The sequence below is a fragment of the Vanellus vanellus genome (assembly GCF_965231255.1).
Source record: "Vanellus vanellus genome assembly, chromosome: Z".
NCBI classification, from domain to species: Eukaryota; Metazoa; Chordata; class Aves; order Charadriiformes; family Charadriidae; genus Vanellus; species Vanellus vanellus.
The window spans coordinates 52760932-52782075 of NC_138908.1; the positions used below are offsets into that span (position 1 = coordinate 52760932).

The following is a 21144-nucleotide window of genomic DNA, read 5'->3' on the forward strand; positions in this document are numbered from 1 at the left end:
TCAGCTTGGAATTGTATTTTATAGTAATAAACAGCAATCATTACTGACTGTAGTTAGGGGAGACAGTTGCTTTTGTCTCTTTGTAGTCCTTTTGTGCCTGATAAGATGACTTTTTCAAGTTAACTAGGCCAGTAAATGCCTTTTAATACATTAAAGCTTGCATGGAAGAAGCTGTGATTTTCCCAGATGGAAGAGGGTGGGTTTGATTTGATTTTTCTTCAATTTATTAGTTACCAATCTGTCTGGGAAGTGGATAACACTAAGACAACGTATGGAATAACTGCATCAGCAGAACAGAAGACACCAACAGGTCTGAAGATCCTCTGATCCGGGTCTCTGCTCCTTCTCACTGACTAGCACAACGCTTATCAGCAGCAGGGAACAGACCGCTTTTACCTGCCAACTCACAGCTCCAAGACAAAGAAAGAAGAGAAATTTGCAAGCCAGTATCAAAAAAAGTTTACACTGGTTAAGTATAGAAATACTGCAATTGTCACTACACAATGGAAGGAGAGGTGGTTTTCTAGATATCCTAAAATCTTTGCTTTGTCCCTGCTATTACGGAACAGGATGGCAAAATTGTTATTCAAAGTTGAGGTGGGTAGAGACAGTGGGAAGGCCTCAGTTGGTCATATAGAAGGAGAAAGATTTCAGAAAATAATGCAGTAAAATACATCCAACATGCCAAATCCACAGCAAAACAAACAAAAAAATGCCTCTGCTTTGTCACCTTCAAACAAGCAATTTTCAACAATTTTTACAGTGAAATGTTTTCACTAAAAACAAAATGTTACATGAAATAGAAATAAACAAGCCCACAATGGCAGGTAATAAGGCTTGCAGAAGAAAAAAGCTTGGGTACAAAGAACATTCTCCACAAGGAATCATAATCCATATCTACAAATTGTCTTCTTTGCTAGGAATGCAAACACAAGTTACTCTTTACTCATAGCCATACTTTTAAAATATTTGTTTGCTCTAAATAACTCTTCAGCTAAATACATGGTGTATCACTTAAAATACATTTTCAAATTAGCTTCTCCAGTGTATTAGCTGTATTGAGCCATGTTTTACAAAACAAAATAAGGTAAGTAAAATCAGAGTAACACAATGGCAGAGTTCTTAATCTTCATTTACTGTGCTGAGCCGTTTATGTTCACAGTATGTTTAAAAAACCCTCAAGAATGAGTGTCACAGGCCTTTTGTCTTACCATTGCAAGTTCCTCCTGTAATTCTCTGCAGCTTTTTTCACTATTCCCTAGTCTCTCAGAGAGGTCTTTAATTACCTTCTTCTTTTCCTCAATCTTCTCATTCATTTGCTTGGTTGTGGAGAAACACTCTCTTTCTAATCTGTAAAGTTTCAGCATTAGAACATTTTTATCAAAAATACTTTTGTCAAGTATACTATATACTTTTAAAGATAATCAATGGATATGGCACATATCATGTTATCACATCATATCGCTTCTGAAGCTACTTTTTTTTTTTAAACGAAGAAAGTTATATATGCCTTCTATGAAAGTCTTTTCAAGAAGTGGTTATGTTCTCTTCAGTTACAAATGCTTGTGTTAGGCTTCCAGTCATAAATTCATTTGGTCATTTGGATATGACCTCCAAATTACATATAATAAATAGAATACATCGTATTTTAATTAACACAATAGCTCTCTTCAGAAAGACCATGTCACACCTTGGCATAATCAACCCTGACTCCAAGTACAAAGCTGGCTCCTGAAGTTTCCACATACCTGACTACATCCTACTCAGAATGGCAAGACTTCAAATTTTTCCACCAGCAAACTGTTCCCAAAATTTCAAACAGTTCTTGTACTGTATCAGTCTTCCTGGTACTCAGGAAAACAGATGAATAAGAAGCCTGGCATGGCTAAACAGGCAACTCACGACAAAGCTACAAGGCCAAAAAAGAGCACACAAGAGACAGAAGCAGGGACAGGAACCCAAGGAAGAATTTAGAAAGATTGCCTGAGTATGTAGGCATGGTGTCAGGAAAGCCAAAATCTCACCCAGAATTGATGTTTGCAAAGGCTGACAAAGACAACGAGAAGAGATTTTACGACTATATTAGGGTAGAAAGAAAACGCAGACCTGCTTCTACGCAGACCACGTAATTTATCAACAGCGGACACAGAGAAGGTCACCACACTCAACACCTTCTTTGCCTCAGTCTTCCCTGGCAAGGTCTCCCAAACCTCTATGATCAGTAAAAAGGCTCAAAGAGGACAGTTGCTAGCAGTAGGTAAGGACTGAGTCTGAGATTACTTGTAAGAACTCAACCCATAGAAATTGAAAAGGCCAGCTCACCCACACTCAAATATTCTGACAAAGCTGGCCAATGTCATAGCAAGGCTGCTCATTATCACCTTTGAAAGGTCACAGAGATTGGGGGAGGTGCCTGGCAAATGGAGAAAGACAAATGTCACACCTATATTTGGAAAAGGGCAAAAGGTTAAGCCAAGGAACTACAGACCAGTTAGCTTCATTTCAGCCCCAGGAAGGTCATGAAGCAAGTCGCCTTGGAACAAACTTCTGTGCTTATGAAAGAGAAAAAGGTGATTGAGAACAGTCAGTGAGGATTTACCAAGGCTAAATCATATCTGGCCAATCCAGTTATACTCCATGATAAAATGACCACATCTGTGGACAAAAGGAAAGCAAGTAGATTAAATATAACTTAAGGAAGGCTTTTGGCACTGTCGCACATAGTATTTTTATAGCCAAGTTAGGACTTCAGTCTAGATATGTGAACTACAACATTGATAAAATTAGTTTGGATGGTAAAGCTGAGATGGTAGTGGCTGCTAACAAGTCAATACTGTAAGAGTCTGTATTAGAATCTGTTTAACATCTTTATCCATCATCTGGATTAGGCCAAGAGTGCAATCTCACAAAGTCTGCAGACAACAGTTAACTGGGTGTGGATAGGTCATAACACAACACAATTGATACACTCAAGAGAAGGGCTGCCATTCCCTAGAACCTAGACAGGGAGGAGGAACAGGTTAACAAGAGCCTTCTGAGATTCAACAATGACAGCTGCAAAGACCTGAATTTAGGAAGCAAGAGCCCTCTGAAGTGATATGGCTGATACTGGCTGGGGAGCAGCTATGTTTGAAAAAGACCTGGTAATCTTGGTAGACAGGAGGCCTGCCACAAATCAGCAGCATAGCACACAAGTAGAGTTAGCCAACAGCATCCTGGGCTGTATTAGTAGTAGTATAGCCAGAAGCTCAAGGGAAGTGATTAATCCCCTTTTATTTGGTACTCATTACAACACATCTAGGATAATGACCAGTTTTAAGCACACAGACCCCAGATGAAGGGTCTGTGTGAGACCCCAGATGAAGATGAAGTCAAGTCAATGGATGGGTTTGCCTTAGTTGATGAGGACTGGGTCAGAGACCAGTTAAGCAACCTGGACATCCATAAATCAATGGGTCCAGATGGGATGCACCCGCGGGTGCTGAAGGAGCTGTCTGAAGTCATTGCTGGACCACTCTCCACCATCTTTACCAAGTCTTGGGAAACGGGCAAGGTGCCCGAGGACTGGAGGAAAGCAAATGCCACTCCAGTCTTCAAAAAGGGCAAGAAGGAGGACCCGGGTAACTATAGACCGGTCAGCCTCACCTCCATCCCTGGGAAACTGATGGAGCAGCTTATCCTTGGTGCCCTCTCAAGGCATATCAAGGATAAGAGGGTTATTAGGGGCAGTCAGCATGGCTTTTCCAAGGGGAAGTCATGCTTGACCAACCTCATAGCCTTTTATGAGGAAATAACGAGATGGATGGATGATGGCAGAGCGGTGGATGTGGTCTACCTTGACTTCAGTAAAGCATTTGACACGGTCTCCCACAGCATCCTCATGGCTAAACTGAGGAAGTGTGGACTCAATGACCGGATAATTAGGTGGACTGCGAACTGGCTGAAGGAGAGATGCCAGAGAGTCGTAGTCAATGGGGCAGAGTCCAGTTGGAGGCCGGTAACCAGTGGAGTGCCTCAAGGGTCGGTACTGGGGCCCATATTATTCAATATATTCATTAATGATTTAGATGAGGGAATTGAGTGTACTATCAGCAAGTTTGCTGATGACACTAAGCTAGGAGGAGTGGCTGACACGCCAGAGGGCTGTGCTGCCATCCAGAGAGACTTGGACAGGCTGGAGATTTGGGCAGGGAATAACTTAATGAAATACAACAAGGGAAAGTGTAGGGTCCTACATCTGGGCAGAAACAACCCCAGGTTCCAGTATAGGATGGGGAGCTACCTGTTAGAGAGCAGTGTAGAGGAAAGGGACCTGGGGGTCCTGGTGGACAGCAGGATGACCATGAGCCAGCACTGTGCCCTTGTGGCCAAGAAGGCCAATGGCATCCTGGGCTGTATTAGAAGGGGAGTGGTTAGCAGATCGAGAGAGGTCCTCCTTCCCCTCTACTCTGCCCTGGTGAGACCGCATCTGGAATACTGTGTCCAGTTCTGGGCCCCTCAGTTCAAGAAGGACAGAGAGCTGCTGGAGAGAGTCCAGCGTAGGGCAACTAAGATGATTAAGGGAGTGGAGCATCTCCCTTATGAGGAAAGACTGAGGGAGCTGGGTCTCTTTAGTTTGGAGAAGAGGAGACTGAGGGGTGATCTTATTAGCGTTTATAAATATATAAAGGGGGAATGTCATGAGGATGGAGCCAGGCTCTTCTCAGTAGCGACCAGTGATAGGACAAGGGGTAATGGATTCAAGCTGGAACACAAGAGGTTCCACTTAAATTTGAGAAGAAACTTCTTCTCAGTGAGGGTGACAGAGCACTGGAACAGGCTGCCCAGGGAGGTTGTGGAGTCTCCTTCTCTGGAGACATTCAAAACTCGCCTGGACGCCTTCCTGTGCAACCTCATCTAGGTGTTCCTGCTCCGACAGGGGGATTGGACTAGATGATCTTTTGAGGTCCCTTCCAATCCCTAGCATACTGTGATACACCTCCCCTGTAACACAGGAAAAAAGTTGGAGTGAGCTCAGGGGATGGTCACCAACATGGTCAGGGGCTGAAGCACATATAAGAACTGAGGGAACTTGGTATGTTCAGGTGGAGGAGAGGTAACTTAAGGGTGTATAACAGGCCCCACAATATCTAAAAGAAGGTTATCAAGAAGATGCAGCCAGTCACTTCACAGCAATGTATGGCTAGAGGACAAGAGACAACAGTCACAAATCAAATCCAAAGAGGTTCAGACAAGGAGAAACCTCTTCTACCTAATGACAAACAGCAGAACAGGTTCCCAGAGAGGTTGCGCCATCTCCGTTCTTGGAGGTTTACAAGACCTAACTGGATGAAGCCCTGAGCAACCTGATCTCATAGATGATCCGGGTTTGAGCAGAAGGTTGGAACATAGATGTCCTGCAATCCCTTTCAACCTGAAGTATTCTTTGATGTAACTCTTACCAGTAGGGACATCCAGGTTTCTCTCATTTCCTTGTCTCTTCTCCTATCACTTCTGTCTCACTAGAACTGAAAGTAGTGCAAAGTGCTCAAAGTTCTTCCAACTTTGAAACTTTTGAATCAGTTTGTCACTTCCTGACTTGGACTTATTTCTTAAAGATCGACACATATTTTTAGCTGAAGGACCACTTTATCAGTCCTCCAAATACCTACATGCTTCTGCTTCTTCCCAGCTGATTTTTCTTCCTTATAGCTGTAGATGGTTACTTGTTACTCCTAGAGAAGAACTTGCCTGTTTCAGTCCCCCAAAGTAGCTTCTACTCCCACAGCTTTCAGACACACAGCAAAAGCAGTTCCAATTTATTCTATGTCATGTTCTCACTCTTCAAGAAAAGTAAATTCACATGGAGACCCAAATCCCATGTTGCTTCCGATTTACATAGTGCTACTGGGTTCAGAGCTAATTAATAAATTATGCAACCCAGAAAAGCCTGATTGCTTGGTTTCAGCTATTATAACCATCTTTTTGTGAGAAAATAAATTCTAACAGCTTTGAATAGCTTCCAACTTTGGTATTATTTATCCTACATCAAGTCCAGCTAAAAAGACATGCAAGTGTTCTAGCATAACAAATGAAAGTCTCCAAGACTTTCCAGACACTAAGGCTTAAAGACAAACTCATGGAACTCCTCCAGAAAAAGGAAAATATGTTAGGATGCCAAATCATGGCTTAAAAGAAAAGCCAAGCTCCTGACATTGTCTGGAGTCCAAGGACCACAGCCTTCAAAGGTAAGTAGATCAAAGGCTCTTGTATTCTCTCTGAAGGGATCCGGTGAAAGCAATCACTGATATTCACCAATGTTACTGATACTTGTATGCTTCAAAGAATAAAAAAAGGCACAGGAAACACACGAGGCAGCAAATGCCCACCCCATGTAGTTACTTCAAGGGAACAGAGTATATTGATGTCCATCTGAGATAAAGCTTGACCTTCACTACCTACCTTTATGAAGCTCTGGAAATGCAGGTGCCTGGATTAACAAAATCGCAAGGCTAGCCTGTTTCTGTTTCTTCAGCCTCTATTAACAAAACCACCAACTGTTTAACTGTGTTAACTTTTATGGAGAAACTTTCATGGAACTTTCATTTTTGAAATCACAGAAGACAATTTGTTTTCAAAAAAATCTCAGTTGGCAGAAGCTGCTAGGAGTAATTGCCTGAATCAAGAGATGATTGCAAGTAGTGAAAAGTACTGCTTCAATATTAGACAAAGTTTATTCTGATATCCAATTAACACACAGAACAGGTGCTTTAAGTAGGCACAAACTCTTTTTTGTACCAAAAGAAAATGCAAAATAGGGCAAATCTGCTTTCCTGGGAAAGAAATGTTGAACAGAATTATCCAACTTAGAGGAAAAGGGGAAGGCTGTTTCAGGTTCTTGTTGCATTTTAGCAACATAAGTACTTACTTCTCTGTAAGCACTACTATCAAAGTTCCTAATGCAACTGGTACCATATCTCTAAGAACTGTATTTCCTAGTCTTAGCCACAACAAATATTCAACAAAAAATTAAGGTACTTCCTATGGCAATTCCAGACAAAGAAATATAGTCCCTAAAAAACAACTCTATTTTTCTTTTTAGGATAAGGTTTTTGTTTAAGAGTTCTCCCCATTTTTCCAAAATGTAATTTTCATGGACCACAACTACAATAGTGAAGCTCCACATGGTAACAACTGGACAACATTGTTCCATGTGCAGGCAGTACTCCACTTAAGACTACTTCTTGAGAAAAAAGGTCTTTGCGCATCTGAGAAACTAATCTGCGGAATAAAATGGTCGGACAAACTCTGTTTGTTAAGGAAACTTAAGTGTACATGCATACCACTTTGGCAGATTGGGGTCTAGTGTGATGAAATCAACCAATCAAAATTTTTCTAATAAAAATGCAGCCGAGGAACTCGTCTTTTATTAACTTTCTGTAGGTCCAAAAGGAATCTTCCTAAGAGGATCTTGCACTGAAAACTATTACTGAGCACAGATATCTAAGACAAAACATCTTGTAGCAAGGTGAAAATAAGAATTTGCTAAAATAAAGAAGAGTACCTGAGAGAACAGTTACGATGAAAGTTAAAAAGAACAACTGAAGACAGACAAATAAAAGCATTAAAATGCCAAACATAATGGAAACCCTGAGAATCAAATTGTTTTACCAATATGTAACTCCCAGTGTAATGTATTAACACTCCTTTCAGGACCTAGTACATTTGCATGAAGTGTGGTTTACTTTTTTGGTTTACACGTGTACACTTATATATGTTATATTTTTAAAATTCATTTCTGCAGAATTCATGACTCCACATTTATTTCAAATCAAATAATAAAATCAGAACAGGCAAACTTCTGTAATGTTAACTCTTCATTTGTTAATGTATCAAAGCTGAACATGACCCACGTGTTCAGACTCACATTCATTTTCTAGAGATCTATAAAGATAAAAAACAGTGCAGTTCTGCATTTCAAAAGTTAAGAACTTTCAAAAGTCATTAGGTATAATTTCTACAAATCTATTAAATCCCCTGATGGACTAACTGCACCCTTAAATTTGACAGTGTCTGTGGTTCATTAATCTCACTACCTTGAACTTCAGAAGCAAAAGCTACAGGTCAGACGCACCTGTTTTCTCTAAGAATGCAAGAGACATAGTAACAGATACAAGGACAGACATGAGCTGCCTGTACAATTCACGGGCTAGCTTTTGAGCTTGGACAGAAATAACGTAAGAATAATTCCCGAAACTTCCAGAAGGAAGGAGTAAATGGTATCTGGAGATTCTTGGAAGGTTAATAGCTCCCTAAATGATTACAGAAAGCCATGCAATGGTAGCCATGTTGACAAGACAGGAGAAATTTTTTTTAGACTGAAAACTACTCAAGCTTAACATTCATTAGCCAAAAATCTAAAAAAGCCCTGTGTTTCACTTGAGGATGGTGAATTTGGCTGTTCTAATCTCAAATACAAAGATGGACCTTGGAATATTGGACCTTGGAAGGATTCAAGAAACGGCCCAAGAAGAAGCACTGGAAGACCACTGTTCAGGGAAACTTTTAAATCTGAAAAGAGAAAGATTTTAACTGTAACATGAATTTTCTGTATTTTCTGGACCACTCAGATATGGAAACCTATGAGAGAAAAAACAAAAAAAAAAAACTACACACACACACACACACCAAGAAAAACCAGACCAAACCATATTCTCGGTAAGAGTAAGAAGTTACATACAAGAAAAACTCCTACAGCCATTCCTCCGAACAAGGCCGTTTTGAACACAAAGAAGCCTTTCTAAAACAAAACACCAAAACCAAATAAAATGTCAAACCAACCGTACAGGCCTTCTCCAGCTCAAGGAAAGGCAAAGAACTTGGTATTAGTTTAGTGCCTTATATGTTGCTGCCATAGAACTCACGCTCAAAGCAAAAACAACCAGGCAGGATGAGATTACAGTTTAATTAACTGATGTTATTTCAGGACCATAGAGAATCTTGAAATACACTTATTAAGTTTCCCAGCTGTGAAGATTGCAGTCTTCCTGAAGCATCACGTTAGATTACTATCATAATGTATTTCATATATTTTCACAAATTTTTAACACAAAAATAATTTCTTTTTTTTTTGAGAAAAAAAGCTATCATTTTTTAATATGACTTTGGTTTACCTAAACACAATCTTACATACATACTTCTTTTGGCCTTATTTTAATGAAAAGCTCTAAAGTGTTTATAATACAGCACAGGTTTCAACTACATAACTAAAAACATCTCCGTAACCGTGCATATAGACAGACTCTCTCAGGCCCACAAACTTTCTTACCTGTAGGAAAACCAGTTTCTTTTGCTCTCCACTATTGCTTGTGTGAATAAGTCAACATAAATACCTATGGGTCCAGACCCATATAATCCTAGACTGAAAGCGATGCCACCTCTGTCTTTTTCCAACCCATTCTACTAGCTTGAGACTCTTTCCATGCCTCCCCTGTGCACCGTTCACTTTAAGTCTTCTTAAACCTCATCTTTCCCTAAATTTAACCTACTACCATCCCTTATTTCACCTACTCCTCAGTTCTGTGTCTTCCAACACCATTCTTCTTCCTGACATTTTCTCACGCCAATATATACTTCATTCCGCCACGGAAGAAGACTCAGTACCGTGCATCCTGTATCTGCCTGGGGAATATAACAAAGCCATTCTTCCAAAAACTGTTTGACAGACACAGTAGATTGTGAGAGCAGATGAAATTATCTGGGATTCCTTTTCTGCTCAGCACACACTTCACCCCTTCTTCTATTTTTCATTACTAAGTTAAAACTTTCCACAATTATCCAAAAGCTGAAAACAAAGATTATTCACTAGAATTATACACAACTTCTAGACAGAAGTCTTAAAGATTCATCTAGCTCCCTGAAGTGAAAAGTAATGTTTTCATAATAATGTAAGTGTATACAGGAAAAAAAAAAAAAACAAACCCTGTTCTAAACCTGCCACATGTTTTCCTACACTCCTCCCAAACACTGCTGGAGACACGACCCCATCATAAGTATTATTTTCAACATTTTGCTTTAGCAAATAATCTGTAACAGATCAGTTATTTTCCCTACTTACCCATAATATGCATGGTTACTGATATGGACCTGTTATTAATGGAATGCCAGGTTCATAACCTTGGCTTGGTTTGGCAAACTGCAACAGATTGTGTTGTTTTCTAGTGACTGAAAACTATACAAAATGTAAACTTTAAGTGGTACTTAAGCTGTCTACTGCCATTTTACAATTAATTTAAAAGGTAACTTACACATTCAGTTTTTCCAAGTTCTCTTGGGCATTGTGTTTTTCTCTCTCATATGCATTTTCTACCTCTTTGAACTCTTTCTTGATCATTTCTAAATCCGAGAGAGCTTCTGCTTGGCTGGCTTTTTCCACCTGCAAAGCTCCTTCAAGGTCTCGAATTCTTAACTACCAAGTGATAAGAAAGCAATTAAAGCAAGTTAGGAAAAGCTATCACGATCTTTAATGCTGTTCTATGTTCTATTCTGCTTTATAGGTAACTATATTCTATTCATTCTATATGGAAGTATATACACAGAAAGCATTGAACATGTAAAAATGTATGAATAGACACGGTTCGAAACAGACTCAAATAGATATGCTGACCAAAACGACCTTTTATTCTCCTTTGGTGGTATCTGGACTTTTCCTTTTTCGGTTATTACTGAAGTTTTCCAGAGGAATTTTATTTTTTAAGTAGACTCATGAAAGTGTGGGATTAACAGTAAAGGCTACACTTCTGCTCAGCACAAAGCACACTTGAAACAAGGAAGAAAACCTTACCAGTTATTCACCCATAAAAGATAAGTCTGTAACTTTAAGGAATGTTACCTTCTCAGTTCCTTTGTATGTTGTAAAAGTAGAGAGGAAATTAAGAAAACTGAATCTTTCCTTTGTACTAGTTTGTCACTTAAAAAAAAATTAAGTGCCTGTACATTGAGAAGATCATGAGAATAAGAAAATAACTGACTGAAGAATGTCAGTACTTATTTTTGTTACTCAGAAAATAAGAAAAAAAGACATTCTTTTTTTTTTTCTTAGTTTTTCCAAAAGTCCAGTGTGAATGGCTTGTTAATAGGTATGAGATGACTAATCAATCACCACCTAGCTTTATCTCTCTTGCTTTTTAAAATAAATCATAATTGCCTTACTGGGTCAAACCCCGTGTGATACAGTTTAATAGTACAAAGATTTCATATTCAAGTATATATACTACATTTTTTCATACAATCAATCTTTACTGGTAACTGCAGATATTGTAACTTTGTTTGAAGATGAAATGTACTCTGAAATAATTATATTTGGAACTGCAGTTTCAGGATGCATTAAGCTCTCATTCCTAGAGAAGTTAGGTGTATGCACTGTATCTCCAAATGGCCCTAAATGCCCATTCAAAAGATACAGGGCAGGATAGTTAAACAGTAGAATTGTGTTTAACTATTGTGAAACATTTCCTTTCCCCTCACTGTTTAAATGCTAGTGGGAATTCTCAAACTTGCAAATGTGACATTTTATTTTATTATTTATTCTAATAACTTTTATGTTCTTTCAAAAGCAGATATTTTTCTATTCTCTCCTTTTCTACATTAGCTCTTACAATTTCAACACTTGTTGCAAAAAACTCTATACAGTGTTGTCACTGAAGAAAGTGGTCTTAACATTTCTGGAAGATTTTATCTTTACAACATCAACTGTTTTACTGTAAACTTCTACAAAATATTTAACAAAAAGTTTACCTGGATGATCTCAGAATTGAATTTGGATTCCAAATGTGCTGCCCTCTCTGCTTCAATGTTTTCTTCCAGTTTCTTTATTCTCACTGTAGCTGCCTAAAAGTGTATTTTGAAGAAATTTAAGTCCAGAGAGATGGTAAACATGACACGAGGACTATTCTATTCATTCAGTATCTTAGGACTCCATACACCAGCCTGATGTATCTGAACTACTTATACTTTGGAACTGTGAGAACTCACACCAAGAAATACATATAAAACTAATTTTTACATATCTAGAATATTAAATTATTATTTTCTATTTACTGAAATAAATTGATGTAGCGTTATGTTATTGCTGCATTTTTTACAATCGAGAAAACTGCAGCTGGAGTCAGGAAGCAGAAAGACCAAATTAAGTATTCTATCTCTTCCCTGACTATTTGCTTTTTCACCAAGGCTGGCACCTGAAGCAACATAACCACACCCTGTATGTTCCAAAATACAATGGGTTATCAACACACTATCGACAAATTCAGTGACGACACAAATGAAGCACAAAGAAGACACCGAATTCCTCAAAAATATGCTGGCTTTGGCACCTAATATCCAATTAAGGTGCCCAGAACTGATTGCTTTGCAGCCCTAAGCTAGTCAGTTTCCCCTACAACAAAAATCTGTAAACTCTAATGTTTTAAAGCACTCAATTTTAAACTAAATTTTAAACTATTTTTTTACGGCTGTGTTCCTTGACCTCTAACTATTCTGTTATATTTTTGTCTAGCAATTACCAGGATATTCGTGATCTCATTTAACAAATATCCCGACTACTTTAGTCAGTTGTGACATATCATTACACAGAAGAACACATGTACATGCATGTGTAGTTTAAGCAAAACGTGATTCTCTGAATTAAACTGTTGCATCATTCTTATCCATTCTTACAACATTTAGAAAAGCACAAAAATGCAAATGACTATGCTAAGAATCTACTTGGAAACTTGAATTGCCTACAAGAAGTTGAAGAAGTAATCTATACTTTTACTAAACTTTTCTTTTTTTTTTTAAAGTGATCCAAGCTGAAAAAAATCTTTCGAGTTACAATAAACAGAGAAGCAATCACCAGATACGTAGATAAAGGCCTGGACACAGAATTTCAGCCGGAAAAACACTTTTACCAAAAGCAGTAACTAAAGATCCGCTATAATGGAAATTCACATGCAATTTAAACTACACTGCTTTCTATCAATAAAATCTTTTCACTTCAACTGATAATTGAACTGAAAAGAAAAATTAATCTGAAAATGTCTCTTGGCTTCAAGTTAAATCAGGGAGATCAAGAAAAAGGAATTAATATTAAAATGTCATTTAATATAAGCACATTTAAGATTATATAAATACAATTGAGGTTATTGATTTTGGAAAAGTAAAACAAAGTAACAAATATGTGAGACTGTGTCTTGACTCTCAACATTTTAAAGAAGAGACAGAAACATTAACAGATGTTAAAATAAAAGCTCTTGGCAATAGATTTAAACTTTGTTTGTATAATTACACACACACAAAAGGACTTTTGAAACTGATGTCCATGGAAGACTTACTGAAGAGAAAAGCAGCAACAGCACAGAGCTAACCAAACCTACTCCACAGTAAGCTCTGTCAAAAGGCTTAAATTTTGCCTTTTCCCAGGGCTTTTATCTGCTTAACATATTTAATACAAAAAATTCACGAATCCTGCACAAACACTACCACTGTACTTCCCTATTGCTAAGATTATTCTCAAAAGTAGCTTGATCTAGACTCTTAACTGTATTATTCCTTCCAAACATCAGCTCCTACTCCCCTTTGCCCTTAATGGAGAATTAGCAAACTACCTCTGCTTCAGTTTGGAAGGACTCCTTAGCATCCTTCAACAGGTCAACATCTGTCAACAGGATGGTTTTACACAAGAATACTGCCAGCCTAGTAAAAGTAGTCAGTGATCACTAAATATAAGTGATGTGGATTTAATTTCTTCTGTAATAACATTTAAAAAGTCAGCCTGAAAATTATTCTATTTTAAGTTTGAGAAGAAGAATAAAGGAAACGGTGAGGAAGGTACTTATCACAATATTTGAATGGGAAGTGCAATTATTAAAAAACAAAATTAAGAAATAGAAACTCCATTGAGAATATTCACTGCATATCCTCAAGCGCAAAAATGCTTTTCTGTCTTTGGCTGGTTTGTTCAAGTATCTATTCTCATAGCAAACACTGAAAGGGAAAAAGAAAAAAAAAAGTGATGCTGCAAGTAAAGTTTTTGGGCATAATTTACTAATTCACATGCTCTGCATTTGACTGCTAAGTCCTATTTTATTTACTGAGCACCAGTTTAAGTAGAACTACGGCTTCATCTCAGCCTCTCTTCACCTGAAACAAGAGACGCAAGACTGTATCAAAATGGTAAACTTAGCCACTCAAATGGAGCCCCATAGAAGCGTTAGATTTCGTCAGTCCTAAGAAGAAAAATAAAACCAGAAAGAATAAATAACAGCTTGAGTGAGGGCATCTGCAAGAACGAAAAATTGGAACAATCACATTCTCCCAAACAGAGCATATAGGTATCAGTTCTTGGTACAGTTCTTGAAAAGCAGAGTCTATCCCCTTCAGCCAACATGATGGAAACTAACTGCAAGCACACAAGATATGGCTGAAAGGAAACACAAACTCCCAGAAATATAGAAACTTCAGTCCTAAGAAAATCCTGGGACAACGAGGGAAGAGAGGCAGGAGCAAGCAGACACCTGTAAAAAGTGCCAACATATCATTCTCTCGCTGTCTGAAGTAAAAGCAATTCCATTTAAAACCAGACATATTTGCAGATGGTTCATTTGCTTGAGTTGTCACAAGTCACTGAACAATTAACTTGTAGAATTATCATGCCTATAAAAAGAGAAGCACTGGGAAAACTAGTGTTTCAGCTACAGAGATTCCTGATGATCTCTAGAATGTGAGAAACAGGCTCCTAATTGCAAGCAGGACAGTGTGTCTAGCCTACTGAACCCTAGGCACCAACCAAAGAAGAGCTAGATGTACCTGACAGGTATCCTATGGAAAGTATTCAAAGAGATTCAAGACGGTACACAAAGTGAAATTAAAACAGAAACGAGAAATCAAAATATCTGTTTGACAGGTTAAGTATCATCTTCCAGTTCATAACCCCATATAAAGGCATGAGAAAATTGACTTGTTCAAAACTGGGGTTTCTTCACAAGATTAGGAATCTCAACCCCCTATTGCTTTTATAGCTCATCTTCTAGAGTTTGATCCTTTAAAGCTTTGCTTCACCTAAGTAGTTTGTTACAATTTTGATTTTTAAAACCTTGTTTAAATTAGTTCACCAGACCTTCAGAAAACAAAGACCTAGGGAGAGAAACAAAATGTATTTTCATTCAGGACAAGTCACTGTCAGGGACCTGACAGGAACTGCCACTAATTTCTTGTACTGCTAGAAGCCAGAGACAAAGAGTGAACTATGTTCTCCTCAAAAGTCTCAGAAGATTACTCAGGTAAACCTTAATCTTAGCTGACCAGTATAAGCAGCTGTCTTACCCAGAAGAGATATAGATGCTTAAAAGAGCTTGCAGAAAAATTACATATGTAAATTGAGGAAGTCATGCGGATGCTGTCTATGTCTGGTGGAGCAATGAATATTCTTTTTCCTGGGTTCTATGATTTGATCACTGAAGCTTATGGTTCACCATACATCTAGCTAATTTAAACAAAGTCAGATGCCAGCAAATCAGTGGGAAATTAGTGGAAAAAATGAAAACTTTACGACAGACATCTAACCAGCCATTAGCACATAAGCCTTGCTAAGCAATACAGAGTTATAAATATAAAGAAATTCAGGCTTGCTTAGACCGCTCTAAGGAAAAGAATCTTGGAATTGCTATTTATCTAAGTGCACATCAGCCATAGAAATTGCACCTGGATTCCAAGAGAGTCTGAAGTTTTATTTGGGAAGAACACAGCTGCAAAAACTGTAGACAATATCTTGTCTATTTTGCTAGTAAAGGTTTAAACAGGTTCTACTGATACTTATACACACTTCCCTTCACAGTAAGAAGCTGCACGTTCAACCAGTGAGAATGATGCATTACGCACTCTGTGAGGGAACGCAAGAAATGTCAGGGATGAGTCTAACCCATAACACCATACTGACAATTCCAAAAAGAGAAACGGGATGAGGAGAGGAGTTCCGTGTTCCTGTCTGACAAAGAGAAGACACCAGTACCAGAGTCCTGTTAGCCAGGCAAACCTCTTTGCATCAGACGAAAGGTGATAATCAGTTTCCTTACTGAACCGTATGTGTCCAAAAACTTTACACAATGACTGTCTAGAAAGAAGAAGTTGTGTGAAAACAAGCTATAGAGAAAGGTTGTAGGCCACAGACATCCAGATTACAGTCTCTCAACTGGGATTCAAATGGGAATACTTTCTGGTTTAGTTTGGAAAGCTTCTCATCAGGTCCAAGTCACAGAGATCAACCTCAAAGATGGATCCAAAAAGTTGGTTCTCCAGTGGTTACAAAGTGTTTGCTTATCCAACATTGGAAAGATTGGTTATTCAACAAGATTCAGTCACTCGTTACTTCCATGTGCACCTAACCAGATATATGAAGGCAGACATCTTAAATAAGATACTACACACAAACTCAATGAATCTCTGAAGTTTCTAGATATTCAAGACGAGTCAATTTCAGTCTTAATTTAAAGAACAAAAATATCTGGGATTTGTTTCCATGATAGCACAGACAGAATTGTGACTTTTGAGAAACGGCAAATAAAAATGACTAAGAAAACTTCAATGCCAGCTTTAGAACTTGTGGGCAATCATGCTATGTTTATGCTAATCCCTTAAAGTCCAGTCACTCTTTCCTGTTGCATGCCAATGCTAATGTGGTTTCTAGGAGACATCTCCTGCATGCTAACAGTTTGCAATACCATTTTCCAAACTGGCCTTTGTGGCTTCCACTTTTCTCAGCCCCTCTCACTTGCTCCAAGCACCGCAATTCATGAATACTGGAGCACTCCATACTGAAAGAGTCATTCAGTATACTACATTTGTGCAATGGCACAGCCATGAAAATGTAATCGCTTGACATTTGCATTTACATCAAAATACCCTTTATCAGATAAACAACAAAGAAAACAACAGAAAAAAAGAGAAAAGTATATTTACAACAGTTACTAAGCTTAGACACAGTAACAGAAGTATTTTTTCTCTTCTTTGCTTCTATTTAGACCACTTCTGCAAGATTTTTCCGTGTCGTTTTACTAACAAGTTGTCAGGATACTTATACTTCCCCATGGCTAAGGTCCAATCCCTATGTGAAACGCTCAGCCAAGATAAAGTTTGAAGTGAAGAGGACACACATGTACCTCATATCTGGATCATCATCCACCCACTCTGTTTGTGTGCTTCCATGTTCAGATTAAGATCTTACTTCTTCCTACTTAAAAGCACCTCCCTATGACTCATAACACAAATCAGGAGGTCAGGTCTAAACACATCACTGGTAGATGTGCTGACTACTTCCATCTAGTGTTAGAAATGCTGATGCTTCTTGATCATGGTAAGGTGGAGCCACCTCCTGTTCAGATAATAAACAACCTTTTAGTAACTATAAAGTTACTTAACTGCAAACAATTCTTAACCACTGAAGCAAACGTTCTTTCAGCCTGACAGAGTGCGGTCAACCCTCACTATAAACATTTCCTGTATATGAAATCTGGAGTAACACATCTCATTGACAGAGGAGCCATAACTGACCTGCACAACACCGGATAAACAATTACACCAGCATGAGGGCTACAAGACAAGCCATACGCTTCGCTTTAGGTTAAAAAAAAAAAAAAAAAAAAAAAAAAAAAAAAAAAAGGTACAAACAACTAGGACTGCTAAACTGACAGAGTTTGGCTGCCTTTGGATAAAGTCCAAGTCCATTCTAATCTGCAACTGAATTGCAGCTGGCGAACCCATCTGAACTGTTCTCCCTTTCTACAGTACCTTGAGGAGAAAATGATGTCCCTTTTCATTCTCATGCTTATTAGCTGGTAAATCCCTTAACCGTACATGAACTGACACTGTTACTTTATACATACACATAGGCCAGATTAACGTGTGACTTGTTACATATTCCTGGTGAGGGCTACATAAGACAGTATTCAAACAACTTCAGTCTTATAGTGAGGTAGCAGCAAACAGTGTTCAAACTGGACTTGAATAATATGATGACATGGGAAAAGATAGAGGAAGCTCCTCTCAGAGAGCAAGTCCGTTATGTCAGTGAGCTTGCCACTGGAGAAATATGAACTTTGGAGCCATCACAGAGATCCCATTATGAAAACTGCAGTACTTAGAGGATATATAAGACAGTCACAGTAGCTAGAATTCCTTGATGCCAGTTGTGCACTGTGGAGACACTAGAAAGCAGGGGATTAAGTAGGGGTAAGTCATCAAGAAGCGTGTAGTCATAGGAGACAAAGTAGTTTAAAGGTTAACAAGTAGCACTGTTAACTGGCTGAGGAATGTGTCCTCTCTCGCACTGCACGGAGCTTTTTCAAGCCTTTCTTATGAGAACTATAACTTACCTAACACTGCAGTTCATGGTAAAATTAATAGCAACAAGGAGAAAAACAAAAAGCGGGTCTGCAGGTTTTGGGGGTTTGCTTTGTTTTTAGCTGGGACCTAAATTTTCTGTTTCACTGACTTAGATACTGCAAGAAATTTAATATACCCACAGCCTTAAACTATTGCCATGTACATATACCTTCTGCAAATATAGAGACCGACCATCACTCAAGTCTTCTTTGCAGTCATCTCCCCATCACAGCAGCATTACCAAGCCAATACAAGATGACAGATTTAGCAGGACATGAAAAGGTCAATATACTTACAAGCAAGGCAGAAGGAAAGGCAATGTGAAAGCTAAGGGAATGGTATTTAAATGGTAACTCTAAGTCTCAGAAATATGGCAACATACTCAGCCTCAGAAATAAAACGGACCGAGTTATGGGACATTTTTCAGGCCTCATGAGAAAGGCTTAAAAACTTTGAGAGACCTTGAGCTCCAGCTTACTAAGAGTTGGCAGCCTCAAACACATAAACCAAACAATAGAAAATCACTACATTTCTGTGAAGAAGACAAAGAGTTTGAAATTTATGAACTAATAACTCTGTTTCTCATGGTAAAATCCACATTCCCTTTTCCTCCACTGTTGTCAAACAGATTTCCCACCCAGCTTTTTGGCAGCTAGACACATCATAAGAAACACTATTTTTACACACAAATCGCTCTATATTTCCCAAGAAATCATCTTTCCAGAGCAATGGAGCTAAAGACTAAAATAAAAGACACTCGTTCCCATAAACTGATTATCATAAATTGCAGTATCTTGATAAGTTCAATACAAATACATCAAGAATTCGTTTGACTACTGGATCTTAGGCTAAAGAGGTAGAATGACAAGGTTCCCAAACTAAATTTTTCTGGTACAGTATGTGTTCTGCTTCAGAAGGACTCCATGTCCATGCACTGGTACACCACATTGGTATCAGTGCAGTCTGGAAAGCTAGTAGGTTAGACACTGTACCAACAGCTATCTTTCAACTGAAGAGTCCACAGATGCTTGCTGTTATCCTTTCTCTTAATTTCTCATTCCAGAAACCAGGCATGTCCTCTTTTAGACCATGTTCAGAGTAACAATTGAAGAACAAAACTGTACTAATATTTAAAAAAAAAAAAAAATAACGGGGGGGAGACACGCACTTTCTTCACCTTCTTTTCTTATAGTCTATTAGATATAATTCTTCGTAAGAGTGCCATTGTACAAAAAGAAAAAGATTCTAAATTTACCATTTCCCTTCACTACTGAAACACAAATATTTTCCCATGGACTTCTCCCTTACGTCCAGCAGAGGGTAGTAAAGGTACGGCTTTGTGAAAAAGTTCATCCTCATTGCATATCAACAAGCAGCGTATAACAAAAGATTGTAAGACTGCCTTTTAATTAGAATTACATTACTCTTCACACAAATCACCTTAAGAAGTTCGCTGCCATCATCAAGAACTTAAGTACACATTTTCTAACCAAATGCCCATTAACACAAAGGTACTCGGCATGGGAATTTAAATCAGACATGTCTCCTATCTCCATCTTTCCACAAAAAACAAATTTCAACCTATATGCCAAAAATTCCATGAAGAGAGATAAAGAAATACAGGGCTACTTCATGAAAAAATGTAGCCTGTTCTTTCTGAGGTGCACTCCTTTAAGGCTTCTATTCTGAACGGAAATCCCTCGCAAATACTGACATCATAGGCAAAAATAGGAGTTGTATTTAACCACAGCTGGAAGTACAGGACTGGTTATCAGAACTTTATCCGTATTTCTAACATGGGTAATACTTATTCCCATACATTGAGGAGTTTTAAATTGACAGCTAGAAGACCACAGAACTATGTGAGAGTAATACCAGATGGGCAGAAACACAAGGACACTTTGGCACGTTGGTAGATGAAGGGAAAACTACTGTCCAGGCTTTAGTATCCTTCTTTAATGCCTCTTCCACAACGTCTGGGAAGAATCTGGCAACTAAGAATGTGATCTACAGAAGCTAGCATGCTAGTGAGGCAGCTGTTAAAGCAGAGAGGAGGAAATCCTACTGACAGCAATGTTTTTAAATCTCAAAAATCTCCAGGCTTCACAGAAGTACTTATTTCTACTTGGGAATGCAGCATGCCCTTTTAAAGGGCCATAGTACTTTCTTTCAAACTCAATTAGAAGGGAAGACTGTGCTCATTTCCCCTCATTTGAGTAACGAGTCATTCCTTGAACACTCCCCCATTTCCTTCCCTTACAGCCTTCAAGACTAAAGTTCCAATAACTGAGCTACAGAGGTGAACAGCAGCTTATCTGGTCCCTTTGGTTGAGGTCTTTCCACTCTGTTTCAGCATGAAGGACAGATAATACCTCTGCCTGACTGAGTTCCAGAAGGTAAGAAAGGAAGAGGAATGACAAATTTATAAATCAAAGACAACCAGCAATTAGATTTCAAACTCTGTTAATACTAAACTGTCCCTCAGCACATAACTTTTTGGGGAGAGGATTATGGGTAAGAGAACAACTTAAAACACATTTTATTAACCTGAATTTTGAACTTCAGAACCCTGGCAGCCTTTCAGGACCATAGAAATGGCAGAACAAATTCTGTTCCACAAACAGTGATGCAGAGTACTGGTCCCTTATAAGATGCAGATGGTACTGTTGTCACAAACTCTGGACTTTGAGTCCACTAACCAGTATGAAGTCTACAGTAAACAATACTGCCTACAGTAATCAATATTGA

The 21144-nt window shown here is 38.4% G+C and overlaps 1 protein-coding gene across 1 annotated transcript in view; it reads right to left on the reverse strand.

Annotated features, from left to right (window-relative positions):
• The window catches only part of CCDC171 (coiled-coil domain containing 171), a gene marked incomplete at its 5' end in the record, with an annotated part of 155787 nt that overhangs the window by 116679 nt on the left and 17964 nt on the right, over positions 1-21144 (reverse strand). The window contains 3 exon segments of the mRNA XM_082497984.1: positions 1212-1350; positions 10287-10447; positions 11776-11868. Of these exon segments, the coding sequence (XP_082354110.1) occupies positions 1212-1350; positions 10287-10447; positions 11776-11868 (393 nt within the window).